Consider the following 14,029-nt stretch of genomic DNA (forward strand, 5'->3'; position numbering starts at 1 on the left):
TTTACATAAATCTAGCACACTATTATTTTACAAGAATTTACATTATATTTCTTTGAAGACACAATGGGGAAAAGCTTTGATCATCCATATTACAAACCTTCCATCAATTATAAAACAAAGGCAGTCTGAAAAGTATGTATAAACAGTAAAAAGAATATACAAATGGTTACAAAAGTCTTAAACAGCCAAATAATCTCTTCCCCCCCCCCCCAGCACATACGCAGTAGTTGTGCGATTCCATCTTTCATCTCCAGTCACAACAAGGGGTCAAAATCAAACTTCTAATTTGAAAGACCTTCCTGGCAGTGGCCCAGGAATAATGCAATATTTTTGCGTATTATTTCTGTCTGCGTCTGACTCAAACACAATTCGGAGCTCAACAATACAGAAACCCCAAGCAACGCCCACCTTAAATCTGCATTTTTGTTTCTGCTGTAATCGTATACTTTTTTTTTAAAGCGTACTTGAGAAGCTGAACAGCACTTTACGCAGACGGTTGAAAAAAATAATAATGAACCTTTGCACAACATTTTCACACTCTCAGGAATTAATACTGGACACAAATCTGATTCCATCGCCTTTTAAATGATGGCCATCTCGGTGAGAATGGAACCGTTAATAGGTCAACACAGAGTACATAGAAAGTTTACGCTGTAGAGTTCAGACAGTACAAATAATTGTGCATGTATAAGGCAAACATCAAAGGCTTCTGGCAAACTAGGAGTTTCAAGACCATGTACGCGTCACGTGAATAAACACGGGGATCGAAGAACAAAAGAGGGTTTTTAAATTGCTTTTAGGGTTCTTTGTTTTCCACTTTCAGGGAAGGGTTTCACCAAAGTGGAAATAGGAATTTAGGAATATGGAAGGAAAAGTGGAAACAGGAAACAAAGTCCTTAGGGTTGGTGCAGGTTTAAATTCCTTAATCCCATCTTCTCTTTAAATGTTTTTGTTTGGGGGGAAAAACATGTTAGCTTATCAAAATGCTTTTTTTTTTTATAGCATCACTGCCACGCTGAGCGAGACCAATCCAGACAGCAGGTTCTGGAGACAAAAGAATGCTCTTAATTTAAAAAAAAAATGGTGGGTGGGGTCCTGAAATCCCTAGTTTTGAGCGTTTCTAGATCGGTCTGCATATGGGTATTTTTTTGTGTTTTTTTTAAAAAAAGTCTGATGGTTTTTAGAGGATGTCCAGATGATTGTAAGTTTCATTTCACGGCACCCAGTCTTTTCAGTAGTTTCTTCCCTTTGGAAAGGAGCCCCTTTGTCTTTCTCGAAGACAGCTCCCTGCCTCGCCTGGGACTACCAGAACCCATAGCTGGCAGAGGTGACCCCGAGTGGAGATGGGCTGTGGGGCTTGGTGCTCTCCTTGGTGGTGTACCTGTGTTCTCAGGAGGAACCTGATAGGTATATTTGTTAAGTTTACTGAAGGGTTGCAGTCATGGACAACAAGAAAGCTTTTTTTCATTCATTAAACCAGGGTTTGTCAATCAGGGCCTGTTTAAAGATGGGTAGATTTCCAACTTCCAGAATTGTCCACACTGATCTAGAGTGCTCCGTCTCAACCATGACTGGCTGGAGAATTCTGGGAGTTGAAATCCACCCATCTTAAAGTGGTCAAAGTTGACAAACACTGCATTAAACACACACACACACACATACCTTTTAGGGGTGGGAATTTTTTCTTCTTTAAAATATGCCACGTGACAGACCCCGTCTTGTTTCCTGGAGTATGTCAAAAGACGTTGTAAATTGAATTGGGTTGATTTATGTTTAAAGTCACGGCATAGATAGCTGAAGTCTTCTGCCTATTTTGGAAGGACAGCCTTTGAAAAATGACTATTTTAAAGTGGAATTTGGATTTTGCCCGGATTCCCTTACTTCTCAGGGAGGGATCTGGGGACTCACATGTGGCATACGACTAAGTCGACTAACCCATTTCCGGGAAGAATCCTCCGGGGTTATGAAGAATTCAGACTAGCCCAATTCTTGCTTCCCTCCATGCTTCTTAATCCACTGCCACCCCTTGCCAACTTTTAGCATTCTGTTGGGACATATTTTGAGAAGATGGCACACTGGTGGAAAGGGGGGAAAAAAACTCCAAACAAACCAAACTAAAACAAACCTTAATCACAATCAAAGAAAGCTCTCCGAGGCCTTTGGTTGAATGTTTCTGGGTTGGGTGGCACTCTCCACATGCCCAATGGCATTGAGGAGGATAATGCCGCGAGGAAAAATCCAAAATGGAGCTGCTTAACAACACCCAATTTCCCTTGTGTTATGTCCATTTGGACATCAGTGGGTTCATTAAGCCAAGGAGGTCCCAAGCTTGCTTTGATCTTCAAGGTTTTGCCTAATGGGGGGGAGGGGAGGGGAGAAGCCGAAAGGGACCCTTTTCTCAGTGCAACCCCAACATACACCTGAAGATACCATCTGTGGAGCGTTAATGTGTTTGCCCACCGATCTGAGTGGCACGTTTTCCTTTCAGCTTATTGCATTGGTCAGCCAAGGAGCTGCTGAAATGTTGGGCATTTAGTTTGAACTTGGCCATGACTGGATGGGCAACCATACACCAGGAGAGCTGCTTTTAAGGCAAATTGATCACCAGATGTTGAATGTTAGTGTGCTTTCAAAAGAAAGAACTTGAGTCCTCTCTTCCCACCACCGGCCGGGTTCTTTCCGACCGATTACAATTTTGCGTTGTTTTTTTTCGTTCTCCCTGATTAGCTAACAATGCAATATGCAGCTTTTCTTTGGAATCACACCGGGAACACTATGCAAACAAGCATTAAGGCCAGTAAGAAATATGTTCCAAATATTCAAACATTTTCTCCCTGCGTGGGTTAAACGAGCCTTAAGCCCTGGACGCAAGATCCCTTCTGCGTTTCTTTTATAAATCAGAAATTCTCCTTTCCTAACTCAGTGCCTTCTATTGCTGCCGGACTAGCAGTTGGTTACCTGGAGGGGATGGGACTTGTAGTCCACACTGTAGTTGGAAGGCATTAGATTGGGAAAGGGCAGCCCTCATTTAAAAAGAAAAACAAAAGAATCTGGAACCAGGGTTAAAGAATTTGGAGACATATTTCTCTCTTTTCGGCACATGTCATGGGCCCAAGATGGCTCGCATTACAGAAGGCCAACTTCAGCGGAATCTGAGTTATCTACTGGTATCTTCAGTTGCACACTTACGTGAAGGCAATGTTGCCCGTTTTTAAGGTGTGAAATGAACACTCTTCTTCTGTTCCAAAGCAGATGAGCAAAGAAATAAAAATATATATATAAACGTAAAATATAATAAGAGGGGGAACAAAAACTGCAAGGATGAGAGACACATGAAACCCTTCAGAAGGGAGCATCGTTCGGCAGCTCAAAACATCGCTTTGAAATTTTGAAGTTTTGGGGTGATGTTCCCACCCAAAAAACCCAAAAGAAGTGCCTGAAGTTTTACATCCATCCATCCATCCATCCATCCCCAAGTCTACTGTCTTAGGTAATTTCTACATCAGGTCTATAATTTACAGATATAAACTGTTCAAGGTGGGGAACAAATATAATATATATATATATACACACATATATATATAATATATATATATATATAAATTAGTGGTTCCTAAATTAGCATGACAATCATTGATGGAAGGAATAAGTTGGTTTTAGAGCGAGGAGCTGTTTAGTTTTTTGTTTTTTTATCTCCCAGCTTCAGAGCGATCTAAAAACTTGAGTTTCAAAAAATGTGTTTCTTAATATATCTATCTATATATACATATACATATGTACACGAACACGTTCAAGCCAAACAATCTGAAATGGTCGGCAAGGGGAACAAAGCGAAAACAACAGTTTTGTTTTGTTTTATTCTTTTTTTTTTCTCAATGCTTGCTTACCCTTTTCACTTTTGTACGCATGGGTGCTTCTTGAGGGTACCGCAAGGGAGCGTCGGATAAATAGACTTCTACATCATCAGGCACTTCTTCAAGAAAATTCGAAGGAACGAGACCCGTCTGGTTGTTAAGTTCTCCCTGGAACATGGAAATGGAGAGGGAAAGTTAACAAACAAACGGGCTTTTAGAACAAAGTTTCTCAATCGCTTTGTTGCGAAGGTTGTAGAGAGTGCTGTGGCGCGTCAGTTACCCCAATACCTGGAAGAATCCGTCTATCTGGACCCGTTCCAGTCCGGCTTCCGACCCGGCTACAGCACGGAGACAGCTTTGGTCGCATTGGTGGATGATCTCTGGAGGGCCAGGGACAGGGGTTATTCCTCTGCCCTGGTCCTATTAGACCTCTCAGCGGCTTTTGATACCATCGACCATGGTATCTTGCTGCGCCGGCTGGGGGGATTGGGAGTGGGAGGCACCGTTTATCGGTGGTTCTCCTCCTATCTCTCCGACCGGTCGCAGACGGTGTTGACAGGGGGGCGGAGGTCGACCGCGAGGGCCCTCACTTGTGGGGTGCCGCAGGGGTCGATTCTCTCGCCCCTTCTGTTCAACATCTATATGAAGCCGTTGGGTGAGATCATCAGTGGCTTTGGGGTGAAGTACCATCAGTACGCTGACGACACTCAGCTGTACTTCTCCACCCCAGGTCACCCCAATGAAGTTGTTGAAGTGCTGTCCCGGTGTTTGGAAGCCGTACGGGTCTGGATGGGGAGAAACAGGCTCAAGCTCAATCCCTCCAAGACGGAGTGGCTGTGGATGCCGGCATCTCGATTCAGTCAGCTGCAGTTGCAGCTGACTGTTGGAGGCGAGTTATTGGCCCCAAAGGATAGGGTGCGCAACTTAGGTGTCCTCCTGGATGAGCGGCTGTCGTTTGGAGACCATTTGGCGGCCGTCTCCAGGGGGGGCCTTCCACCAGGTCCGCCTGGTTCGCAGTTGCGCCTTCCTTGATCGGGATGCCTTGTGCACAGTCACTCACGCACTGCTACCTCTCGCTTGGATTATTGTAATGCTCTCTACATGGGGCTCCCCTTAAGGTGCACTCGAAGGCTTCAGCTAGTCCAGAATGCAGCTGCGCGGGTGATAGAGGGAGAGTCGCGTACCTCCCACATAACACCTCTCCTGCGCAGACTGCACTGGCTACCTGTGGCTTTTCGGGTGCACTTTAAGGTTTTGGTTATGACCTTTAAAGCGCTCCATGGCTTAGGGCCTGGGTACTTACGGGACCGCCTACTGTTACCATATGCCTCCCACCGACCCGTACGCTCTCACAGAGAGGGACTTCTCAGGGTGCCGTCCGCCAAGCAATGTCGGCTGGCGGCCCCCAGGGGAAGGTCCTTCTCTGTGGGGGCCCCCACACTCTGGAACGAACTTCCCCCGGGTTTACGCCAAATACCTGACCTTCGGACCTTTCGCCGCGAACTGAAGACGCATCTTTTTATTCGCGCGGGGCTGGCTTAAATTTTATGGATTTTATAGTTTTTATTATTAATTTTAAACGGGGTTTTAATTTCTATATATTTTAAATTTTTAGGCAAATTATAATAAGGTTTTTAATGTTGTATTTTATAGAATATTGTCTTGTCTGTTTTTATTTGCCTGTACACCGCCCTGAGTCCTTCGGGAGAAGGGCGGTATAAAAATCAAATAAATGAAATGAAATGAAATGAAACCGTGGTGACTTCAAGATAGGTAGACTTCCAGAATGGTGGAATTCCTGGTCAGCTCTGGCAGCCTTCTGGGAGTTGAAGCCCACCTAACTTTCAAGTTCTCAAGCTTGAGAAACACACTGATCTAGGACTCTGGGTCTTGATCATGGCTGGCTGGAGAATTCTGGGAGTTGGAAATCCACCTATCCTAAAGTTCTCAAGCTTGAGAAACGCTAATCTAGAGCTCTCAATCTCGACCATAACTTGCTTCGGAATTCTGGAAGTCCACCTATTTTAAAGTTCTGAAGATTAAGAAGCACTGTTCCAGAACTCTCAATCTCAATCATAACCTGCTGGGGAATTCTGGAAGTCCATCTATTTTAAAGTTCTCAAGGTTGAGAAGCACCGATCTAGGATTCTCAATCTTGATCATGACCTGCTGGGGAATTCTGGAAGTCCACCTATTTTAAAGTTCTGAAGGTTAATCTAGAGCTCTTCAATCTCAATCACAGCTGGCTGTGGACTTCTGGGAGTTGAGGTCCACCTATCTTCAGGTTCTCAAGGTTGAGAAACGCTGTTGTAGAAGTTCCCCAAATGCACTGATTCCATTATGGCAAAGTAGACACTGAAAGATGTTCAAAAGTAAAGCAGATTCTTATGTCCATGGCCAAGAGTTGAAGGACACTAGTTTAAGGGAGTCAAGAAAAAAACGTCCTAAATATCATTCTTGACCCACCATCCTTCTTGGGTGACAGCCTTTCTTCAGGTACCTGGTGGTCAACCAAAAGGTTTTTCACACCATTAATACAGATCAGGGGAAGAGCATAAATAAAGCACTTACATAATAAAAACCATCTTCATCAATTTCTCCAAAGACAGTAATGATGTCTCCAGTGCAAAATGTGAGCTCAGCCTGCAGAAATGATTAAAAAACAACATCATTTTTTCTCAGGATCTCATTCCTCTTAACAGTAGTAGCCAAAATTGTGGAAATCTTTTGGGAAAGCAATCATTCAATCTTGTTTCACATTGTAACAGCTGCAGAACTAGAAGACTTGGTTCACTCCATGGGAAGACGTTGTAAGGCTGTAATTCATGCTAAAGGTTGCCCAACTAAGGATTAACTGACATGGGGATAATGTTTGTATATCTCGTTTTTCTACGGTGGTGATTTTTGTATATCTCATTTTTTTACATGTTTCACTTTTCTTCTTTATACTGTAACTGCTATTCTAATAGCAAATCCTTCATAAAAGTTATGGCATTACATTCTTGATTAAATTATCTTTCCATTGATACATAATTTTATGGTACTACTCCCCAAAAAAGTGGGTGTTATTAGTTAGTTTTAGAAAATACTCTTTTCCCAAAAGATTTCCACAATTTTGGCCACTACTGTATTTCAGTGTTTCTCAAATCTTTTGCTCTGAGGACCCCCCCTCCCACATTTAAAAATTAGACTGGACAACCATTTGATTGGGATGGCATATGGTCTCCTACGCACCTTGAGCAGGGAGTTGGACTAGAGCACCTCCGAGGTCCCTTCCAGCCCTATGATTCTATCTTCTAAGTAGCCAGTGGTCCAGGAAAAGTTTCTGGACAGCTGAAACCCATGCCATGATTTTCAGCCCACCCATTTTGTCCCCGAAGTGGATGCTGTGGCCATATTTCCCATAGTTTTTATTATTATTATTATTACAAAACAAAATGTTTTGGATTTGTGTCCATGACCACAATACCTCCACGTCAACATTAGGAGAGCTTTCTCTTGGGTCGTAGTCGTACAATGCAACCATTCTTCTTGTGGTCGACCCAGGCGGACGGCTGCTTCTTCTGTTTCTTTCTGTTCCAACCCAAAGAGAGAAAGCAATTGCAATGGTCTTTAAACGTATAACAAGCCATTCATTTGTAGAGTCCTTGGTGCTTTGGGCTTGGGTTGTTTTCTTGCTGATGTTTCATTACCCAAATAGGGAACATCATCAATGCTAGAAGGGGGAGGAAAGAAGGAAGGAAGGAAGATGAGGAAGAGGAAGAGGAAGGAAGGAAGGAAGGGAAGGAAGGAAGGAGCAGAGGAGGAGGAGGAGGAGGACTGTGTGGTCCTTGATGTGCTCTGAGCTTGGTGGTTTCCTTGCAGACATTTCAAGACCCAACTAGGAACATCATAGTGTTAGAAGGGAGTGGAATTTGTGGAAGGAGGAGGAGGAGGAGGAGGAGGAAGAAGAGGAAGAGGAGGAAAGGAAGAAAGAAGGGAGGGAGAGAGAGAGGAAGAGAAGAAGGAGGAGCAGTAATAGTAGTAGTGCTCTCTGAGCTTGGTTGTTTCCTTGCAGACATTGCTCTGAGTTTGGTTGATGGTTTTCAGCGTTTCATTACCCAACTAGATAATAACCTCAGTGCTAGAAGAGAGTGAGGTTTGAGGAGGGGGAGGAGCAGGAGGACTGTGTGGTCCTTGATGCTCTCTGAGTTTGGATGTTTCCTTGCAGACGTTTCATGACCCAACTAGGCAACATCATCAGTGCTAAGAGGGAGAGGGGTTTGCTCTTCGTTGATATACAAGTGGTTCACACTATCAGTGTTGGTGAGAGTGTTGAAACCCCTCAATATGGATGTTGTTTATTGCTTTATTGTTGATCTGATATTACACAGCAATCCACTTGTCTATGTTCTTAAGTGCTTTCAAAATGATGAACTGACCCAGTTAAACGTGTTGTGGGAACGCAACTTAGAGGATCAAACATGGAGAACATTTCCCAACTGTGGAAACAACTGTCCAAAGGAATGGTGGTCAAGCCACCAGTTCCACGCATGTCCACAGGCCAATACTTACCAAGTTTCTCGATTGGGGTATTCAGAGGGAGGAACCCCTGCTTCAGAAGATGGTCCATCATTTCTTGATCGTCCGCTTGGATTTCAGAAACCATGTTGCAAGGAATAAGGCCAAGTCTCGCACAAGTTTCCCCCCGATAAAACCCATCGGCATCTTTGTCTCCATAAACCTTAGATGTAGAAAAGAGACAACACGGAAAAGAATCAAAGGATCACCGGTTAGAATTCGCAAAGCTTGAGTGGTTTAGTTATCATCCGTCATGCAAGCCCTCGACGTATGACCAAATTGAGCCCAACATTTCTGTTGCTAAGCAAGACGGTCAAGTGAGCATTGCCCCATTTTATGATCTTTCTTGCCACAGTTACGTGAATCACAAAAGACAAGGAATAATGGATGGAAACTGATCAAGGAGAAATTCAACCTGGAAATAAGGAGAAATTGTCTGACAGTGAGAACAATCAACTGATGGAACAGAAATTGCCTTTGCAAGTTGTGGGAGCTTAATCATTGAAGGCTTCCAAGAAAAGGCTGGCCTGCCATCTCTCAGAAATAGTGTAGGGTCTCCTGCTTAGGCGGGGGCTTGGACTAGATGACCTTCAAGGTCCCTTCCAACTCTGTTATTTTTTTTATTTGCATTTATATCCCGCCCTTCTCCGACGACTCAGGGCAGCTTACACTATGTCAAGCAATAGTCTTCATCCATTTGTATATTATATACAAAGTCAACTTATTGCCCCCAACAATCTGGGTCCTCATTTTACCTACCTTATAAAGGATGGAAGGCTGAGTCAACCTTGGGCCTGGTGGGACTTGAACCTGCAGTAATTGCAAGCAGCTGCTGTTAATAACAGACTGTCTCACCAGTCTGAGCCACCAGAGGCCCATATTCTATATTCAATGGAACCACTTGCATTCAGAAGTTGTAGGAGCTTCATCACTGGAAGCTTTCAAGAAGAGACTGGACTGTCATGTGTCAGAAATGGTGTAGGGTCTCCTGCTTGGGTGGGGGGTTGGACTAGATGACTTACAAGGTCCCTTCCAACACTGTTAACCTGTTAATTGCTCCAGTTGTTAAATGAATAACACGGTTGTTCATTGAATCTGGCTTCTCCATGGACTTGGCATCTCAGAAGGTTTGCAAAAGGGGATCACGTGACCCTGGGACACTGCAACTATCATAAATACATGCCAGTTGCCAAGGATCCGAGGTTTGATCACGTGACTGTGGGGATGCTGCAATGTTTGTAAGTGCGAAAAATGGTCTTAAGTCTCTTTTTTCAGTGTTGTTGTAAGTTCTAACCCAATGAATCTTTGTTAAGTCAAGGACTAACTGTATTAAGTCAAGGACTAACTAGCTGTGTGCAGCAGCAGCCAAAAAAATCAATGCAATCCTAAATTGCATTAACCGAGGGATACAATCAAGATCAAGTGAGGTACTAATACCACTCTATAAAGCCTTAGTAAGACCACACCTAGAGTACTGCATCCAGTTTTGGTCACCACACTATAAAAAAGATGTGGAGACTCTAGAAAGTGTGCAGAGAAGAGCAACCAGGATGATTAAGGGACTGGAGGCTAAAACATGATGAACGGTTACAGGAACTGGGCCTGGCTAGTCTAGTGAAGAGAAGGACCACGGGAGACAGGATCGCATCTTCCAATGTTTGAGGGGCTGCCACAGAGAGGAGAGGGTCAAGCTATTTTCTAAAGCATCCGAAGGCCAGACAAGGAATAATGGATGGAAACTGAACAAGGAGAGTGTCAGGCCTGGAAACCATACTAGACTTTAGGGTTCCAGACACTGCCACATTTTTCCCCTGAGGGGAAGAAGGGGGGTTGAGGGGTATGGTAACATTCTTCAAGCGGTCAAGGTCGGATGGTGTTCACATCTGCAGGAAGAGTGGCGAGAAGATATTCGAATGAACTGGGAGAACGTGGGACCATGAGACCAGCACAGGGGTTGAGGGGGTGGGACTCTTGGGGTTTGTATAACTGGGAAAAGAATCTGGAAGTTCAGTTTTGGAATTTCACTCATCGTGTGCCAGTTTCCTCATGCTAGTAAAGAACTCTGAAAGACAATGGCTTCTGAGTTTTTTTTATGCAGAAGAGGTTTTTCTGGAACCTTGACAGAGAGATTCAACCTGGAAATAAGGAGGAGTTTTCTGACAGTGAGAACAATCAACCCATGGAATAGAAGTTGCCTTCAGAAGTTGTGGGAGCTTTCAAGAAGAGACTGGGCTGCCATCTGTCAGAAATGGTGTAGGGTCTCCTGCTTGGGTGGGGGGTTGGACTAGATCAGGCGTCTCCAACTTTGGCAACTTTAAGATTTATGGACTTCAACTGGCTGAGGAACTCTGGGAGTTGAAGTCCATAGATCTTAAAGTTGCCAAGGTTGGAGACCCCTGGACTAGATGACCAACAAGGTCCCTTCCAAACCTGTTAATCTGTAAATAAACCCTACCTTGATAATTTGTCCTTCTTTAAAGGGAAGTTCTTCAGTTGCATCAGGGTTTGGAGACATGGTCAGTGGATCATAATCAAAGAGGGCGACAAATATGCGCGTGGTCATCTCCTCTGCTCCAGGATCAGTTTCTGATTCTTCATAGATCTCTGGAGACAGGCGGTCGCGACTACTGTACCCATCTGGAAAAGCAGAAAGATGGATCAGAAAATTGGTTATATGGAGGTAAGAGCCATTAGGAGTACAGGTAGTCCTCAACTTACGACCACAATCGAGCCCCAAATTTCTGTTGTTAAAGTGAGACATTTCTTGAGTGAGTTTTGCCCCCATTTTCCGACCTTTTTTGCTTCTGTTGTTAAGTGAATCGCCGCGGTTGTTAGGTTGTTAAATTAGTAACGTGCTTGTTAAGTGAATCTGACTTCCCCACTGACATTATTTATTTAGTTATTTATTTATTTTATTTATTTATTTAATCATATTTTTATACCGCCCTATCTCCCAAGGGATTCAGGGCGGTTTACAGCCAAGTAAAACATAAACATAAATACAAGTTAAAACCCCAATTTAAAAAACTTATTAAATACGGCCGAATATTAAAACCACAATAAAATAGTAAAATCCCATTAAAACCAAATTTAAAATTTAAAATTCTAGTCCAGTCCTGCGCAGATAAAAAGATGTGCTTGTCAGAGACGACTTCCGGTATCCGGTGGCAACGGACGTCTGGAAGGCTTCTCTTGCCTCCAGTGTCCGAATCCTGCCGCCGCCGAGGCCCTTAGGGGCCAGGTGTTCCGAAAAGGACACCTGCCGACGGACTCGCCAGGGTCTCCCAGCCGATATACAGGACTGGGGGGACCGATGCTGGCGCGTCCTAGGCTCGGCGGGGTGCGGAGGCCACAGGCCGCGGCCATTACTTTGGTCGTCGCCTGGGCCGCTGTGCCCGGTGACACCGGGGCTTTGGATTTATAATTGCAGCAGCCTGGTGGTGAACAGGGAACGGAGAAGAATTGAGGAATGAAGAAGGGAAGGGAATATCGGCAAACGTGAGTGGAGTACTCCGGAGTGCGGGGGGTTTTTTTTTTTCTCCCCTGCGACTGGAAGGAGTACGAATCACTTTGGAGAGAGGAGAACTTAAAATAACAAGATTACCGGTTTTGTGGAGCTCTGGAGAGAAGAGGTGATGGAGAAATTTAGGAGGGAGGGTTTGAGGCCCCCCCTCCCTCTGGGGAACAATGGTGGCGTCCAGCTTCCGCCTTCACTATGAGAATTTTGATGACATCACTTCCCTTCGGCTTCCTGGTTGATTAACTATACTCTGGACTCGTTGCTCCTGTGAGTGCCCCCTGGTGGATCCGGAGGAAATTATAAGGATACTGTGCCTGCCTGAGGATTTTGAAATTTTTAAATGGCAAAAGGTCAGAGACCAACTGCTGGAGAAATGGAGAGAATTCTGGAAAAGTTATCTAATATGGACAAGAAACTGGATGAAATAAGAGCAGAAATTGTGACTATCCAAAAGGATTTAAAGGATACTCAACAAGTCTCAGCAGAAAATAAGCAGAAAGTGGAAGGTCTGAGGGTGAGATGCGGCAGTGCAGAAAAGAGGGGAGACGACAAGCAATGCTGTGCTTGGACTACAGATGGATAAAATGTCTTATTTCCTTAGGTTTCAAAATTTGGAAGAAGTGGACCAAGAAGACTTGAGAGATGTTGTGACTAAACTGTTGGGAGAATTTCTTGGGAGAGGTGTTGATTTTATGAATTGGGATGTGGATCGAGTTTATAGAGTTAATTCACAATATGCACGCACGCATGCAGTTCCTAGAGAGGTTCATGTCAAATTTGTGAAAAGAGAGACGAGAGATGAAATTTTAGAAAACATAGGAGTGGGGCACTGACTTATAGGGGCAGGGAGATAGCCATTCTGAGGCAGATTCCCAGACAGGTACGTGAAATGAGAAAGAAATATTACTTTTTATCAAGCAAATTGTACCAGAAGGGAGTGGGCTTCAGATGGCTGATGCCAGAGGGATTGATGATTTTCCGGGAGGGCATTACGAAAAAAATTAGTACAATTGCGGAGGCTGCGGCCTACGTGGAGGAACACAAAGCCTCTTGGATTTAGATGACCCAGGAATTGAAGAAGGGAGGTTATAGACCATGGGCGGAGGCGGCTGCCGCTGTTATGCCCTGGAGTTGGGTCAGGCTGAACCCAGAGTTCTGAGATCCAAAACTAGGAAGTGATAAAGATATTTGGTATTGTGTTGGTTTTTCTTATTCTCTTTCGTATGATATTCTGATTATTCTTGACCCTTCCTCATTGTGTATGTAAGATTGAAACTTAGCTACTCAGATCACCTGCTTGCCATATGGCTGTTGTATGTGTTTAAAATTCTGAGTAAAATTCTTATTATGTATAAGAAAAATGAAAATTTACCATACCTGATATGTATTTGCATAAATCTTTATTGACCAATAAAAACTTTTTATATAAAAAAATAAAAAAAAAAAAAAAGATGTGCTTGTCAGAAGGTCGCAAAAGGGGATCACGTGACCCCGGGACTCTGCAACGGTTATAAAAATGAACCAGTTGCCAAGTGTCTGAATTTTGATCACGTGACTATGGGGAGGCTGCAAAGGTCGTAACTGCGAAAAACGGTCATGTCCTTTTTCCCGTGCCTTTGTAATCTTGAACAGACACTAAAAAAACTGTTGTAACTTAGCAACCATATGTTTAGTGACTCAAGTTAGGTCCTCACACTTACTACTGTCATAACATCTGCACCCTCATGTGATCATAATTTAGGCACTTGGCAATTGGTGTGCATTTATGAACAGTCCAGAGGTAGGTTTCAGCAGGTTCTGGAGAACTGGTAGCGGAAATTTTGAGTAGTTTGGAGAACCGGTAAATACAACCTCTGACTGGCCCCGCCCCCATCTATTCTCTGCCTCCAGAGTCCCAGCTGATTGGGAGGAAATGGGGAATTTTGCAGTAACCTTCCCCTGCCACACCCACCAAGCCATGCCACGCCCACCAAGCCATGCCACGCCCACCAAGCAACACCCACCAAGCCACGCCTGTCAAGGCATGCCATGCCCACCAAGCCACGCCCACAGAACTGGTAGTAAAAAAAATTGAATCCCACCACTGGAACAGTCG

At 44.0% G+C, this 14,029-nt stretch overlaps 1 protein-coding gene across 1 annotated transcript in view; it reads right to left on the bottom strand.

The window, feature by feature from the left end:
* Nucleotides 1-1,140: 1,140 nt before the first annotated feature.
* Nucleotides 1,141-14,029, bottom strand: part of RIMBP2 (RIMS binding protein 2) — an 87,361-nt gene continuing 74,472 nt past the window's right edge. The window contains exons 15-20 of the mRNA XM_058158629.1: nt 10,870-11,051; nt 8,409-8,577; nt 7,324-7,427; nt 6,426-6,497; nt 3,888-4,022; nt 1,141-1,400 (exon numbers count right to left, since the gene is read on the bottom strand). Of these exons, the coding sequence (XP_058014612.1) occupies nt 1,209-1,400; nt 3,888-4,022; nt 6,426-6,497; nt 7,324-7,427; nt 8,409-8,577; nt 10,870-11,051 (854 nt within the window). The 3' untranslated portion in view covers nt 1,141-1,208. The remainder of the gene's footprint in view (nt 1,401-3,887; nt 4,023-6,425; nt 6,498-7,323; nt 7,428-8,408; nt 8,578-10,869; nt 11,052-14,029) is intronic.

Source organism: Ahaetulla prasina, chromosome 15, assembly GCF_028640845.1.
Source record: "Ahaetulla prasina isolate Xishuangbanna chromosome 15, ASM2864084v1, whole genome shotgun sequence".
NCBI lineage: Eukaryota > Metazoa > Chordata > Lepidosauria > Squamata > Colubridae > Ahaetulla > Ahaetulla prasina.